The sequence below is a fragment of the Lepidothrix coronata genome, unplaced genomic scaffold (assembly GCF_001604755.1).
Source record: "Lepidothrix coronata isolate B3197 unplaced genomic scaffold, Lepidothrix_coronata-1.0 Scaffold20, whole genome shotgun sequence".
Classification (NCBI taxonomy): domain Eukaryota; kingdom Metazoa; phylum Chordata; class Aves; order Passeriformes; family Pipridae; genus Lepidothrix; species Lepidothrix coronata.
In genome coordinates, this window is record NW_016690200.1 from 3,009,931 (window position 1) to 3,026,842 (window position 16,912).

At 43.4% G+C, this 16,912-nt stretch overlaps 1 protein-coding gene across 1 annotated transcript in view; it reads right to left on the reverse strand.

Moving 5' to 3' along the window:
• Positions 1-1,639: 1,639 nt before the first annotated feature.
• The window catches only part of LOC108493834 (calcium/calmodulin-dependent protein kinase type 1D-like), a 38,591-nt gene continuing 23,318 nt past the window's right edge, over positions 1,640-16,912 (reverse strand). The window contains exon 3 of the mRNA XM_017807718.1: positions 1,640-1,893. Coding sequence (XP_017663207.1) covers positions 1,815-1,893 — 79 coding nt within the window. The 3' untranslated portion in view covers positions 1,640-1,814. The remainder of the gene's footprint in view (positions 1,894-16,912) is intronic.

A 16,912-nucleotide genomic window follows, 5' to 3' on the forward strand; every position in this document is an offset into this window, starting at 1 on the left:
ATGGTTCACAGCTATTGTATCAACAAGTTGGTGTTACCTTGGAAACCAGAAATTATCTGTACATGCCTTCTCCCAAACAGGAATCCATGAAAAGAGGCATGCAGAATGGATTTTGAGCCTTCTGGACTTTGAAGAGTTGCTGCCCAGCTGTTGATGCCAATTGATCCCAAACTCAACTACTGATGAAAGTTCAGAGGCAGTGCAGAGGTTGCACCATCCTTCATGCAACACCCACAGCAATGAGGTGAGTCCCTGGCATTCTTGTCCTCTCCACCGGGGGATAACACAGCCCTTTCCCAAGAACTTGCAGAAAGGTTATGCCCTGCATTCAGTTCAGTGCTCTTGGTTTACCTTGTAACACAAGGCACAGCTCTTTGTTGAGGCTGGGAATTGCTCAGAGCAGCCACCCCAAAGCATGCTGATGGGTTTCCAGCTGATGGCTTCAGCTGGGCATCTTATCCTGGTGGGCATCAGCAAATCTGTATCCCTCTGGAATAGCTAAATGCTTGGCCCTCGGAAAATTGGTTAGCTGGGTTTACAAGCACAGCTATAACAGAAGGGATAATTCTCTAGTCAGTGTTGAATTGTGAGCAAGCAGAAATTTATACCAAGATATATATTCAGTGTCACCTATGATTACAGAACTATATTTCAGATAAACCAAAGATCTGGATGTAAGGAATTTATGAAAGTGAAAGTTACACTACACTGAACAAGCTAATAAGAAGGAATAATATCGATTTATTTTTTCTAAAGAGATTAAACAAAATCAAGGATTTGTAAAACAACTGATCACAAAACTAGTACTTCCCACAATCCAGCTGGTTTGTTGGAATTTGTACAACACTGATGTTCCTATACAAGTTCTTTTACAGCACTCTGAACTAAAACATGGGCTACAAAACCCATATTCTTCCCACACTGTCAGCAGAACAACTTCTAACAACTGTTACCAATAGACAAGGGACCAGCACAGTCCCCAGCTTTCTCTGGGGTATTTAACCCCAGAACTGCCTCTGTCAGATGTGTCAGGTTTCCCTATGGCATATCTGGCTTTTCCCAGCTGTAGTTTACTCTTCTGCCCTGTCTGTCTGTTCTGATCTTGTTTGATGTGATCTGACAATTGAGTAAGAGAGAGGCTAGAGCTGGTAAGAGGAAATTTTAACTTCAAATCATGTTTTTTAATTGATTTCAGAATGAGGTAAAAATAGAAGCACTATGAGCATCTGCCTACCCCTCCCTACCTTCCTGCCAGGTTGATGTGACAGGAGGACTGGGTCAGCTACAGTGTATCATGCATGTGATGGGATCCTGATTTTCTCAGGTCCAGAGGGGGAAAATGAGGAAGAAGAGGGGCTCTGGTGAGAGAGGTGTGTCAAGGAATAGTGATATGATCTACCACTGTTGCTGAGTTAAGGATGATGCTTTCTTTCAAGTGCAGTACCCATGTACCCATGCACATGGTGGCATCTTGGGTCACCTTGGGCACAGTACAAAGCGGGTCCCTGTTGGGACACAGAGAACTAAACCTTGGCAACTCCATACATATGAAGCCTGTTCAGATCCCTTTAACATCTCCTCTTTGCTCTGGTTTGATTTGGGTGACACTCATCACAAAACAATTTAATTCCCAATTTCAGAACAACTCAGCCCGTTACAACTGGAGATTCATTTTTAACCACCCACCAGGGATTTTGCAGTCTGTAGCACACTAGACAAATACCTCTCAGGTACCCCATCTTTTGGGTTAAAGAACAAAACCAGAACAAGAAGAGGTGGCAATTTTGACACAAAAAATACATTAGGTTCAGTACTTACAACTGCATGACCAGATATAAATGGTTCGGGCTCTCATAGATGTCTTCCAGGGCAACTATGTTTTCATGCTTGATCCTGAAAAACCACAAGATAAGATAAGATGAAATACTGATTTTAATTTTTTTTACATGACTATGAAACATAAAGCTATTTTTAGTTAGGCACTATTGTCAGTGTTTTATTCACCATCATAAATTTTTTGCAAGGACATGTAGTGATAGAACAAGGGGTAATGGCCTAAAATTGAAAGAAGGTAGGTTTGGATTAGATGTTAGGAATAAATTCTTTACTACGAGGGTGGTGAGTCACTGGAACAGGCTGTCCAGAGCAGCTGTGAACGCCCCATCCCTGGAAGTGTTCAAGGCCAGGCTGGATGGAGCTTTGAGCAACCTGGTCGAGTGGAAGGTATGGCTCATGGCAGGGGGATTGGAACTCGGTGATATTTAAGGCCCTTCCAACTGAAGTAAACAGCCAGAAGTGCTTCACAGCCCAGAATACTGTTATCATTCAGAGAAATTTCTTCCAATCCTCTCCAAAGGCAAAATGTGTAAGGGTTAAGTATATGAGGCGTTAGAAGTTCAGATGAATGAAGATGGTTGGTTGGAGGTTAAATTCTCAGGACAGCTTTGCTGCAGGGTGTAGGGGAGTGATGGAGGCAGGGTGTAGGATGGCAGGGAGAAAGCAGGGATTTGACTCTGTGGAGAAGCTGGCACAAGTAGGCAGCAGCCATATGACAGCCCCACACTCCTTCACACCAAATTCACCCAGCTCTGATGTCCAGCTGGGTCTTCACACCTGAATTTCCCTGCAGCATTGCTAAGCACTGGGTGCTTTCTGTGCAACACCTCCAAGCAACCAATGGGTTTTCTGCATCCTCACCATTCCCACCAAGCCTCTTGTCAAAACACTAGCTTTAAAGACAAAAATCATCTCCACAAGCACCCATCTAATTAATCAGTTGAGCAACGTCTCTCTGGGTTTGGTCCTTAAATGCTTACAAATAATGCGCAAAGGATACATTTAGGTTGTGCAAACCCTAAGGAGACTACCAGTACAACCCCAGGGGCAGGATATTAATTACACCAATTGCAGACAATCATTTTAAGAGAAAGATGGAAAATGCTAAGCAGAGGCCACTCATTACGCAACAGATGGACATGTTCAGAAAGAAAGTAAACATGCATTGTCAGCAAATCCAAAACTCTACGTATGTCTAGGTTCAAGTAGCTTAATTAAGATGCTTAATCATGTATCAGGGCCTTATCTTCAGTGGTCCCAAATGTCCTAACATCTGCGTGATGATGCTGAGAGCAGAAGATCCCCTGTGCCCAGCAGGATCTTTACTGTAAGTACACAGACTAATTTAATTTCCTCTGAATTCACTGGTAAGATTATGACTGACCTGAATTTACACTCATAGTCATCAGAAGCTTATTCATATAATGACCTTCACACACAGGAAATTTAACATCAACAATAAGCAAACTCAAATATAATGCACTACAGGATGTTAGAGTAACAAGTATATGACTTGGCTATTCACTCTACCTAAATATCTGGAAAATCCCATGATATTTTAGCAAAATTTCCAGGTAGACTGCATTGCAAATTAAATTCTTATTATTTGCAACAGGAAACCAATACACCACCTACTTGGCTTTACACAGCACATGTGTTAGGAAGTGTTTATTTTGTTGTGCAGGTCTAGTGCCTGGTCCCTTAAGGGTTAGGTAGGGCAAGGGCTGGTTTGCCTTGTTTAGGTTAGTTGAAGGTACGTTACGAATGACATTTCAAGCAATTAGTTACTTTTAATGAAAATTATTATATGTATTTATCCATTTTCCTTTACACACATGCACATTTACATGATCGTTTGTATTCCTCCCAGCACCACGATCAGGGCAGTTTAACACAAACAATCTGCCACAGTGTTATCTGCTTAAAGCCCCCAACTCAGAGGTACGGTTTTCACCTTGCCTATATTAACGCTTTGCATTTCTATTTTTGAGAACCTCAGAGGTTCCCCAAACGCCCTCTGAGGCAGCCGCAGCAACCCCTAACCGTGACACACACGGCCAGTGGGTGGGTTACCCACAGAGCAAACAGCCAGGGAGGCAGAGGCCAGAGGAGAGCTCATCAGACATGCAACACCGCACGCTGAGGGCTGCGGCGAGACCCTCTCCCCTTCCTGATTTGCAAACCAAATGGGCACTGCACCACTGTGCTCTCAGAAGGCAGATAAACTTGCTCAGTGCTGGGGGGGAAGAAGAGGTTTAGTCCCACCACTGCAGAGTCCTCTGTATTGAGCCAATCTGCCCCGCTGTCAAATCAGATGCAGGATGTGAGCATGTGGGATCCAGTAAATATAAACTAGAAGGCGGCAGCAGAAGAAGCTGAATCACCCCCAAAGTACACAGAGGGCAACGTCTCATAGGGATGAAGGCATTTGGAAGAAGATGCCCCTTTCATAGGTGATGTCTGTGCATACCAGCCACCACACTGGTGGGTGCTGCGCTCAAGGGGCTTGCTGAGATGGAGAGGAGGCATTTTTCTCCACTTTCTCTCAGCCTCCCCAAGACCAGCAAGGCCTTAATTGTGGTGTTACACAGTGTTTAATATCCCTGGTGAAGTGCACGTCTCACACCTGCAAATGAAGTCGCTTGTCCTGCACAGCATTTCTCTACTTGGATGGACTCTCAAATGGCAAGCTATCAAAAGGAAAATGGAATTTAAAATTAAAAAAACCCAGCAACATGGAAATCTCTTGGGGTGAAACCCACAGGTTAGATGAAGCTGGGGGGGGTGTTACTGAAGCTGGACCAGAGCATCTGTGGGCTTCCCAGCAGAGGTCACTGCCCAGCTGCAGCTCCTCTGCCTCTCACTCCAGAAATTCACACAGAAATTTGTGTGGTCCTTTCTTCACTTTAAAGCACGAGCAAGCGATCGTGTACAGCCTGGATACACAATAATTAAGGCTGAACACTGTTCATTTTAATAGCACCCTGGGGTTTGGGAAATTGGGTGTAGTAGCATCGCATTGTTTTGTTGATACCCCAAAGGCTAATGGGGATGGGGCAAATTTGTCCCACTCCTCTGCAAGCAGATCAGCAGTGCCAGACGTGCAGGTAACAGCCAGACACACACTTCAAGCCTGCACGGATGTTTGGGTACATCGAGAGCCAAGGAAAGCACTGTGCGGTGGCATCTACTTGATGGTCACGGATCAGGAGGGATTTGAGAATGGGTTAATTAACTCCACTTTTATCCCCACCAGGAGCACCGAGTGAATCTCAAAGGTTCAGAGGATTCATTCTGCTAAGCCTCCAAATGCCTGCACGCAGCCTCCCCGGTGAGCTCGCCCAGCAGAAATACTCACCAGACTGTCTGATCTCCTCGAGACCTGACAGGATTAATTTTTTTAAAAGGTGCTGCTCTCACTTTACAAAAGAGGAAGCACCGTGAAGAAAAACTTGAAGATTTCTCATGAGAGGAGGGAGCAGAGAGGGCCAAGAATCCAGGTGCCTCAGTCCCAGAGTATTATCTTAACCAATGGGCCATATTATTTCCACCCCTTCTCCTTCCCATCTCAGAGAAACAATATTAACCCCACTTGTTTGTAGCCTTTTTCTTCATTCTGTCCTCCCTGTCCATACTCCCCTTTTCCCAACGTGTAGCTCCCACACTGCAACTGATAAACATGCACTGGATTAACTCTGCACAAAGCAACACATCGATGCCATTGAAGTACATGATGGTACAATTATGGCTGTAGCAGAGGGGACATGGACATGCACTGGGGTGACAGCAGTTCCCATTGATTGTTTCCAAAGAAATAAAAAAAGCCCTGAAAGTGAACATCAAAGCATGGACTTAGTTAAAGCAAATTAGATCAGATTACTCAAATTGTTATGAACAAGGAAACATCCAGCTAAGGAAAATTGTCCTTACCACCCTTTTAACCTCCCTTTCATCACACTTGCTATTTTTCCTGATGCTCCCTCCCTTTCCTGGCAAACACCACTTGCTGCTTGTGTGTCCCACACCCTGACGTGTCCCCACAAATCCCTCCATCTGTGACACAAAGGGCACATGACACCTCCAGCCGCCACTGCTTTTTTCATTTTCAGGAATATTCTGAGGCCATTAGACAGAAACAAGATGCCTAGAAATAAAAATATAAATAAAGAGAGGCTAATGCTTTTTTACACTCCAGACTCTTCATCCTACAAAGCCCATGAGATGCTGCAATCCAGGGGAAAAAAAAAGAGGAAAGTAAATCCAGGAATGAGAATCAGGGAAATTTAAGTATACACAAAAACATGAAGAGGGATTAACCTGGTAGGAAACTCTGAAAATAAAGGATGGGTTCCCCATGTTCAGAACAGCCCTGGTTTGGATGCTGTGCCTCAGAGAGACACAAACCATGGGGCTCGATGCAACCATGCAAAATTATCAGGCTTCCCCTCCAGCCTTTCAGGTCTATGATTCTGCCCTGTGGTGTTACAAAGGTGTCAACAACATGAATGAAGGCAATGTTGCACTTGAGCAATATTTTAACACATTACTAGCCGAGCCTTAAAGGAGCAAACTAAGCTGTGCAACCAAGGACTTCAAGTGACTTTTCTGGGCACGGCAGCTGTGCAAACAAGGGCTGATGAAAGAGTGTTTGATCTGTGGCAGATCCCCAAGCACAGACTGGTCTCTTTGCTTGCTGTGGAGCCATTGCACAAGGGCATTGATAGGGGAATTGTCATTTCCCCCTGATTGCTACAGCATTCAGAAACACAGAAACGTCCACCTCTGAAAGAGCTGAAACACATCCCCGAAACAAGACCCAACTTGACCAGGAGTAGCATTTCCTCACTGTACAAGAGTTTCCATCACACCAAATAGGGAGTGCTGCAGCACTGGAGTGGTGACGAGTACGTGGCATGGTACCCCAGTGACGCTAAAATCCTCCCTTGCCACTGGCCAGCACAGAGACATCATGTCCTACCCACTGCCACCAAGAAGGCACAAGCTCCATGGGCCCAGAACTAGCTTTAATATACAATATTCCCTTCAACATTTGCAAAAAAAAAAAAAAATTAAAAATCTATATATTCCATGGGCTTTAGCTGGATATTTCTTCTAGGAAGCAAAGGATTGAAATTTGGAAGCTGATGTACAATAAGGGAAACTAAATCCTGTAATGACTGAGCTTTCTGTACATCTCTGCCAGTTCCTGACCACCCCAGAGGCCAAAGGGCTGAAATTAAACCCACTGTGTATTGCCATGGATCATTAATTAGAGGGGTAGCACTCTGCACACATAAAAGCAGAGAACCCAGACATTGCTGTTGCTTTGGCTGCTGAGCTGCCAGGAGAGCATGTTAAACACACCAGCTATAAACTACAATTGAATCACTTACATTAACATCTATCATATTTAACACTGAAAACTGGGATCAGTAAGAAGAACACTGTTCAAAAACCTTGGGCAAACACGACAGTCATGTAAGTAGGGCAGGTTCCCCCCACAACAGCTCTTTTCCAAGTCACTGTTACATTTGCAAGATATGACATTTAATGCTGCACCTCCATGAACAGCACGTGTAATGGATAAAATGCCACAAGAAAGCGTGAATAATTTTGTGAAAGCCAGAACTAACAAAGCCTGAGTCTGTAAGGATTTGTGGCTTTGAGTAACCAAATGTCTTTGAGAATCAATGTTCTGTTATTTCTACACGTACCCTGAAGAGAGTTTTACCAGCAGCATGAGGGTTCCTGGGTTGATGAATTCACAAGTTGACCAAGGGAAATGTTTAAATCACAGTTTTTGCTCTGGATGATCCTGGAAACTTACCTTTGCTCAGCTGTTTTATTTGGTTGAAACGAGTCAATAATTTCAACAGGATAGTCTCACACATGTTCACACAGAGTGATCATATCAGATTGCTTTACACTTGAAAGAAAACTACCAAAAAGTCTTCAGGATGGCTCAGAATGATGCAAGAACACATGGGAACAAACCAGCCTGCTCCCAAGGGGAAACTGTGGCAAGTCTGACAAGAGGGGAAAGGGGTGAGATTGCAGGTGTTGGTATGGGGAAGGAAACTGATGGCTGGAAATCCTGGAAATGGCTGGCTGACTGCGGCAGAGCTCTGCCCACCATTCCTCCCCCAGAAAAACCTACAAATACTGATGCTGTCCATGGGACTTGTACTGTCTCACCTCGATGTCATTCTTGTCTTGGGGACCCAAAACTGAACACAGGATGGGAGGTGCAGCTTCACCAGTGCTGAATACAGAGGGACAATCACTGCCCTGGTCCTGCCGGCTACACTATTGGTCTTTGGGGGCTACAGGATAGAAAAGGGAGGGAGGAGAGTGTGGTGCCTCACATCATACGTGTCTGGTTGACTTTCAAGGGTTCAAATTATAAGAGGCTACCAGATTGATGTCACTAAGTCAACCACCTTCCCCTGAAATGGACACTCTTGCAGACAGAAAGAAGACACTTTGGAAGAAAGGTGGAAGGTTTAATGACACTGAGATTAATTTCTGCTACTTCATGTTCCCCACACTGTCCTCTCACAGCAGCCAGCAAGTACCTGGTACAGCAGTGGTGACACCTTCTGTGGCTACAGAAAGGGCTTTGGTCCCCACCATCTCAGATCAGCAGTCTTCCTCTCTCTCACCCACAAACACACATGCAAATAATGTGAAACATAGAGAAACCTCAGCTTAGACACAGAGGAGAGATGTGAACAAAACCAGGCAGGTGTCAGTTGCTTGGCAAAGGTAGACCTACAGAGTTTGCAAAGCTAAAACATCTGTTTTTTCTCTCCTACTGCATTTAGATTGCTGGGGTTTTTTTGAAGTTATAAGTTTAATTTGCTTATTGAAAAGAGCTGGAGGAGATTTTCTGGATTCAGTACTGAATATTCCGTTGAATTAAAAATGAAAGAGAACTCATATTTATAAGCCGAAACATAGAAATGGTGCTATGTCCCCTAGCCAGACGGTGTTTTTTGACCTCCTCTGATCTCCTACCACTGTGATACCTTTTGTTCCCACCCACATTGCACATCTCGCCTTGCTCAATCTAATGACTGGGAAAGGGAGGGCTAATTCCACCTCAAAGCCAGATGGTTCCAGTGCCCATATGTTGACTGCCCAGCCAAATTAGTTAAATCTCTGTGGCTGGAAGGCCAAGGAGTTGAACTTTGGGGTCACATATGGGCTTCAAAACACAGACTGCTCACAACACAGAAGGAAATTATTGTCTTTACTAATATCTTTAAGATCTTTATGCTTCTGTCAGGTTAATTTCATCTGCTTTGGAAAACCAGCTAGAAGAGAAAGACCCTGGATGCCCTAGAAGATGGTACACAAAGGTAAGCATGGAGGGATGAGTCACTTCATACACCTTCTCTCAGCTGCAACTGAAGAGGAGACTGTGATAAAAAGCTCCAGTGCTGGTAGCAAGCAGCAAGTGGCTCAGAGCAGGTGTTTGAAGGAAGCCGGAACAGCCAAAATTCATGGGAGAGACACCCACCAAAAGACCTACTTCTATTAGCCTTGAAAGCTGGTGATGATTTTAAAATTGATATTGTTTCCAGATTAGTTTTTTCACGATTTAACTCTTCAATTAGGCATGTAATTTTCTGTATGCAAAGTAATGAACCAGGATGGGATTTGTCCTGAGCCAGTGTCTGAGCAGGATGCTGACTAATTCTGCTGCCAGTGCAGCTGCCTCCTCTGGGGCCTACATGGGGAGAGAGAGGAGAAAGGACGGGGAGGTGCCAGGACACCTTATCTCATGCTTATACAACCTGAACTCTCTCTATTTTTCAGATCCTACCCATCACCTCTGTAACCTCCTCTTACTCAAGAGTGGAGACCCAGAAATCTTTCCAACAATTTCAATGGCCTTTCTTCCCCAGCACTGCATGCCTTCTATAACAAATGCCAGCCTTATGTACCATGTGCATAAAACATTCTCATGAGATTTCATGGTGATAGTCAAGTTGGAGACATTCCACAGCTGGAAACCTGAGCTGTGTAGTTAAGCAGCTGTAACACTAACTGGCTGTGACAAAACCTACCCACATACACCTCACAATTTCTGATCCGTGCCCTACCTCATGTTGTACTTCCTAGCAGAGTAACCTTTCTGTTCATTTCTCCAGATCCTGTGGGCAGAGACTGGTCTGGCTCCTTCACTGGCAGGGATATTTGCAATCTGCCTTCCTGCACCACTCTGCACAACAGGGCAGCTTGAAAAAGTGGGGACTGTTTGCTCATCTTAAAACTTGGTTCCCTCCTGGGAAGGGGAGAGAGTTGTATGAACTTCCTCAGGTCCTGAGCATGTGTATTTTCCTCCTGGAGGTACTTTCTAGCCAACAAGCATGGTCCAAAAGGGATGCTGGGGACAGCATCCTGACCATTTCTGAAACAATAGCTGACTCCAGCTGTTGTGCCAGGCCCATTAGGCATGCAAGGAGTGAGCCCACATGCTTGTTGCTTCCCTGGGACACAAGCTGAGGTTATGCCCTCTTCTGCCTTGTATCCAGATCACAGCAGAGCTCAGACAAAGGCTGAATTTCTCCAGCACGGATTCATGCTTTTTCACCAAAAAAAGTAACAAATGAATATAGGCACTTTGAGAATAAACATGAGTGATTCCTAGATAATATACCTGAATTTAGGTGCTGACCTTGTGTTCATTTGTCTCAAGCATTTTTATGGGAATGCTGCTCTGCAGCCATTCATGGAAAAGAAATTAAAGCTCTGGATCTTCTATTGCTGTAACTTGCAACTCTAGTGAGAAGACTAACCCCAAATAACCTTCTGAAATGCCCATTCAAGGCAGCAGGAATATCCCTGTGTCAGTGCCACCCCTGATTTCAGAAATATCCCCGATTTCCACAAAAAGCAGATGAAGACATCAGAATGATGGTTTCCAATCCATGTATCCAAATTGGCAGCGATCAAAAAGGCTTGCAAAGCTTGAGCAAAAACCTCCAGGCTGTTTAATTTGAAACACATCAAAGCAAGTATTAATGATGAATTAATCATTAAAGGTGAAGAAGATAAAAGTAGTGTCTGCAAGGATTTATCTCAGACAAAAACAGTGCACCATCTTTTAGCTGTTGGCAGCAGCCCTGCTTTTGCAGTGTGGAAACTGTGGATTTACATGCGCAGCCAGTAATTAGAGCTGATTCCCACTTCCTTGCCTGGGACACACGAGGAGTTACATGCAGTTAAAGGTGGTGAGCACCTCCTGGGCTCCAGAGGGTTGCTCTGGAGGGGTTCCATGAACATAAAAGCAGCCTGAGTTTGCAAAACCCTTGAAAAACAGGAAGACTGACACTCTTGGAAGGGTGATCTGGCTGCAGTCAGAGCAACTATCCTTGTACATTGCCTCACAAAAATGAGAAGCTCTTATTAGTTTACAGTGAATGAAGAGCTGAATAGCTGGTATAACACTCTTTTTGTGGCTTCCTGGTCCTCCGATGAGTGCAGAATGTACACATACATTCATTTACATCTGAAACCTGGCAGCAGATACTACACCTCTGAAAAGAAAGCTCTGCCATCCGTGAAATACCCATTTGACACAGACACAGGGTTGTTGTTGTCTACTATTATCTCCTTCATTGGTTTGAATACACGCTAATGAAGGGTGAATGTTATAACACCCACACACCTGTATAGATGAGTTGCACAAAAACATGGATAAATGCCTATGTGGATGAGCAGAGTTGAAAGATATAACAAAACTAGGGATTTCATTCCACCATATGGGGAATAAATGGAGCTGTCACCCAGATGTGACAGAGCTGAGACTCCCAGCTGTGATTTTTACAGAATCTTTAGCTACTGGGTTACCCTAAAAGCTAATGCATCTGGGTGTACTGCTGATGATAAGGACAAGTAACAGCACAAAGGTGGAGACGGTTTATGCACTCAGAAAACAGTGATGTAACCAAAAGGACACTTTGGCTCACAGCAGGAAGCAAGGCTATGTTCTACAGGCATATCCAAAGAGGTTTATGACTCAAAATTGCATCTTCTCCACAAGAGAAGCAGAAAAGTAAATGGGCAACCAAGCACAAGTGACACCCTGAACATAAATTTCTTGTTCCCCAATGAAGTTGATGAGTCTTCTGCATGCTCAACTCTGTAAATTGTTGCTGGGCAGCCTAGAAAATCACAAGGCTTGATTGAGTTCCATCAGACTGAGTGAGCACATGACAATTAAAGCAGATTACAGTTCCTCAGTGCCATGCTGGCAGCCAACAGTGTCATATTTGCCCCATTGCAGGTGTCTCCTACAGCGAGGAAAAGCACATGCCATCCAAAATTAGTCAGAGACCCTGTGTAGGGGGTGTAAGGGGTACAGTAAGAACCACTTTGCTTCTGCTAGCAGGTGTGGTTTTGAGTCTTGATCAAGTCTCACTGTATTTGTCTATCACCAGGGCCACTGTGCCTCAGCTGTGCTTGCCTGCACCCTGCCTGCCTGGGAGCACGGAAGTCCAGCAGATCGGGATGCTGGAGCACAGCTCTCTTGAGGCTCCTGGAAAATCCTTAGCTGGCATCTAGGCAGAGGTCTGACTCAAACACTCGGTCTGCAGGGACAAGCCACATGACAAACTCATCACCAGCAACCTGTCAGAAAACTCCCTCCTTCCCACCAAGTTACTGGGAAGCCAATTTATTTTATTTATTGAGACAGAAGGATAAGTAAGAGGCTAGGCAGGTTTCCACATTTCATCATCACTGTATTAGGACACTCCTACACAGAAGGCTGCTCCCCCAGTTGCCTGTGGGAAGTGCCAATAGCCCTCGGGTGAGTCACATACACCCTATACCATAAAAGAGTAAGTGGGAAAGCTCTGCACAGCGGGGGATTGATCTCGGAGATCACTCTGTGTTCATTATGAGTTACTGTCCTCAACCACAGAGTGTAGGAAACCAAACTCAAAGGCAGATCCAGTTCTCCTGACACCTGTGTGAAAGCAATGGGACTCCTGAAAGTCCCAGAGCCTCTTCTTTGCACAGCTGGTAATGACAGAGAATACAGCTCCAGTCCTCCATAACAGAACCTGCCCTCTCAAAGCTTAAGTGAAGGCTACTGATGTTAAAGCTTGTCTTATTTTCAACCTTCCCAGATACTAGAGACAAAAATATGTCCCCTACTTCCACTGCTATTGGGCTTGCTTTGCACGTGGTCTTCAGGAAAGAAGCAGAGGGAGGGAGAGAAAGAGAACTCCCAGTGATGGACAGAATTAACTGTGGAGTAATTCAGCTCGGCCAAATCTTGGAATCTTTAATCAGGCAAGACTGCTGGGGATCTCACTTGGCTGGATTCACATCTTGGCAGCATCACTGAAGAGTCCAAAGCAGACTTGAACTCAAACCACCAAGTGCCAGGAAAGTCACTTAACCAGAACAATATAATTAGCAGAAATCCTTGTTAATAAGGATGCATTTTGTTTGTGTATAACAGCTAATTGGGTTTTAACCAAGTGAGAATAAGTTTGAGAAACCTAATCTCTCCAGTTTTACAAAGGATATCATAAAGGGGGTCTAATTAAAAGTTAAATAGTGTTGAAGTTCATTTATCCCTGCTACTTGTATCACTGTGGAGCATAGGGACCCTACATATAGGTTTCTATTTTTAGGAGAGAGAAACCCGAATTCACAAATGTCCCCAGAGTGCCTTTGGAGAGGTAACAGAAGAGTTTAAACCAGATGCCAGGTCTATACTTGCAGCCACTTGCCCAGTAAAGAGTGCTTTAAATTGCAGTTCCCTCTTTTCTTATGGCATGGAAGTATAATTTTTAAGAGCACCCACTCTTAAGGATGAGTTTTCTAAAGATTATTAGGTACCTTATGATGCAAGTAACTTCCACAGCAACTAAGCATCAAAGCACTTTCAGACTTCCTCACGGATATCTTCAGATAGTTAAATATCTTGAAAATATATCTCTAAATTATTTCGGAAGGTGATATAGGCATTAAAGGTCTGGAAGACTGGAATTTTTCCATGGTTTTAAATCCCTAATAACCACTGCAGAAGGAATTTATGCTTTTTAAATATGTCACTGTGGCACTGTCCTGATCCAGAGCATGGAGGTTAACAACACCAATACTTCAGACAGTAACAAGCAGAATATTAATGTCATAAGCAGCAATTAGTGTTAAAAGACAGCAAATCCTTCATGTAAAATAAATGCATGTCTAGCTGTAGGAACAGTAGGGCTAAAGAGCAATCCTGCAATGACATGTGGTTATTTTTCCACTGTTCCAGCTAGGTTTTAACACTGCCCATTGACTTTTTGCAAGTCATGATGAAGCTGAAATGGGAATGAAAATACTTTGAAAGCAAGAGTTAATAAATGTACTTCAAAGGACAATGATAGCAGATTTGTCTTTGTCAAGTCCTTGTTTTCATTCACACAACTAAAAAGAAATCAGTATGAAAAAGTGGGTTGTTTCACACCATTCAAGAAAAGGCTTTCTAACCAACTGACTTATAAACTACAGTGCTATAGATTTCTAATATTTTATGCAGCCAAGTCACACATACAAGTCACACATGGTGACTCATTTTTTCCTAAGCAATACATCTAATTAATTCAAGGCATTTAGAATGAAAGGTAGCTATTAGATGAAGTCTAAAATAAATGGTACGAAATGCAACCTTAGTGCTGATGGACACAGGGCATTCTGATAATATCACCCTCTCCTCTGCTGTGATAAAAACTGTGTTGCTCACCACAGATGATGCTGAATTAATAAATTAAAGCTGCACCTTGTTTAAAGAGCATCTGCCACTACAGCTTGTCAGGATGATGCTGGAGGACCCCTAATACAACAAATCTTTCTTCACATGGGGTATGTCAATTTTGAGCTGGGTGTTTGGGATGAAGGCATTCTTCAGCCCAGAATTTGAGGCTACTCAATGCTTGGCTGCTCCCACAAGAAGAAGGAGCTACAAACCAAGGGGTGTGATTTTATAGCATTCACTCCTACCTATTGTCTGCTTAATTGGAATGATGCATTATTTATGATACATCATGAAACAGTCATCAAGCCTTTCTCTTTTTTGTCATTACCTCAGCTTTATGTGGCATCAATAAATCCAATGTCTTGTCACAAACTGCAAGTGTACCAGTGTTTCATAGATGCTGAGCACAAGTAGAAACTACTGGGAAAGTAGTCGGTGCTGTGATTAGCATCACAAACCAAAGGGGTTAGAAGTTCATTTCTAGATGAATGTACACATTCTCACGGGTCTTATCATCTGCGATCTGGTGATCTCTCAAGAGCTGGGTTTGGAATAAAATTTCCAGAATATCTCAATTCCGAATGCAACACAAATACAGGCACAGATGTTCCTATACAATTCCTAATTTGTGCTTTAGCTTAAAACCTAGAATTGCACAGGTCCTTATCAATTATGTGTAGTCTCATGTGTTACGCTCTCGTGCACGGCGCCCCTTGAAGTTTAAATCCAAACTGCGTTGGAGTAGCATCCTGACAGGCATCCTGTCCTAGCCTTTTTGCCCTGTTTTATTGCTCTGTCCATCTAGTTATACTTCAACTTGTGAATTACTGCATTATCATGTTACTCTGTGTTCTGGTGGGATTTTGAAATAACAACAAATAATTATTTCCTCCAGGCAGGAGGACATTTGTGTGCTCTCAATAGGATGGTAAGAGGGAGGAAGGTACCTGCTGAGTTAATGCTTTGGCTCTGAGTTTCCATTAACCTCCTAACTTCAACCATTTTTCATTATGAAATCATGACCTTCAAACCAAGTATACAGGAAAAAAGTACATTTCTCCCCACTCATAGAGCTCTGAAGTGTGACTGGAAACACTGTTCCTTCTTTTTTTAAAAAATCCACCCTTGATCTAGGACTAAAAATCAAAGTTTGCAAAGCCAATGGAATTTGTTTAAGAAGTTATAAGGATTTCAGAGGGAGCTGGAGTTAGCATGGAAACATGCTCAGGCTTCAAGCTCACACAAGCTACCAGCAAACATTATGAAAAGTACCTTGGAAATGTTTAGGATAAAAAAATCATGAATCCATATGCCCAAAATACATTTGGGCTTTGATGTGTGACTTCATGCCAACTAATGAGCACATCGAGAGGCACAAACTTACTGTCAAGAAACCAGCCAGAAACTTTCAGAGATACCAGACAGCAAGGAATGTCTGCCTAACACCTTATATACCTTTCTGAAAGGTATAACCAAGTGGAATCAGACAGTTGGAATGGGCAGAAAAGTGTCAATTCTTACCCTGAGGACATATACTTGCAGATATTTAGAGGGTAAGATAACCAAACCTTGTGTCTTTATTCACATCTGACCTAGTCCATACCATGCTAGTGTGGGACATCTGAGCTGGTTCTTATGACACCATAATATTCAAGCCAAGGGAGAAGGAGACTCCTCAAGGGGCAGACAGGTTTCAACGACCTGAAAGCAGGCTTATAATATCAGTAAAGTCACACTGTAGTAATCCCATGTACAATATCTGCTGAGCAATTAATATTGCATCAGTCATGTGCGTGCTTAATTCAGACACAATTCACTGTTATTATTTTGATTAATAGGCTGTTGAATTATGCTTTACAGACTCCATACCAGATACAGGTGGGGCAGGTGAGGCTCTGTTTCTAACATGCCATTTTGCTTTTGACAGACATAAATACACTTCTGAGTAGATAATCAGTCAAATCTCACAGTACTTAATCACTCAGTGTGAACAGTTAAAACACTCAATCTCTCATTATTCTAATTGTTACTCCTGCTTTGTTTGCATTTCCGGTTTTGTTTTTATGTCTTATTTTCTCCTCTGTTTCAGCTGCCTCCCCCCACATCCATTTACTCTCTTTCAGAAGCCCACCTGAAGGTGGAAAGCTCTTGTCTTCCCCTGATCTCTGTCTCAAGTCATCTCAGCGGCTGCTGTTTGCACCAGCCATGCCATGCAGTGACAGCAGGTCACACACAGCTTCCCAAGACTTGTGTTTCCATTTGTGCTGTCTGTGAGATCCTGCTCAGGGCAGCAATCAGGAGTAAATGAAAGAG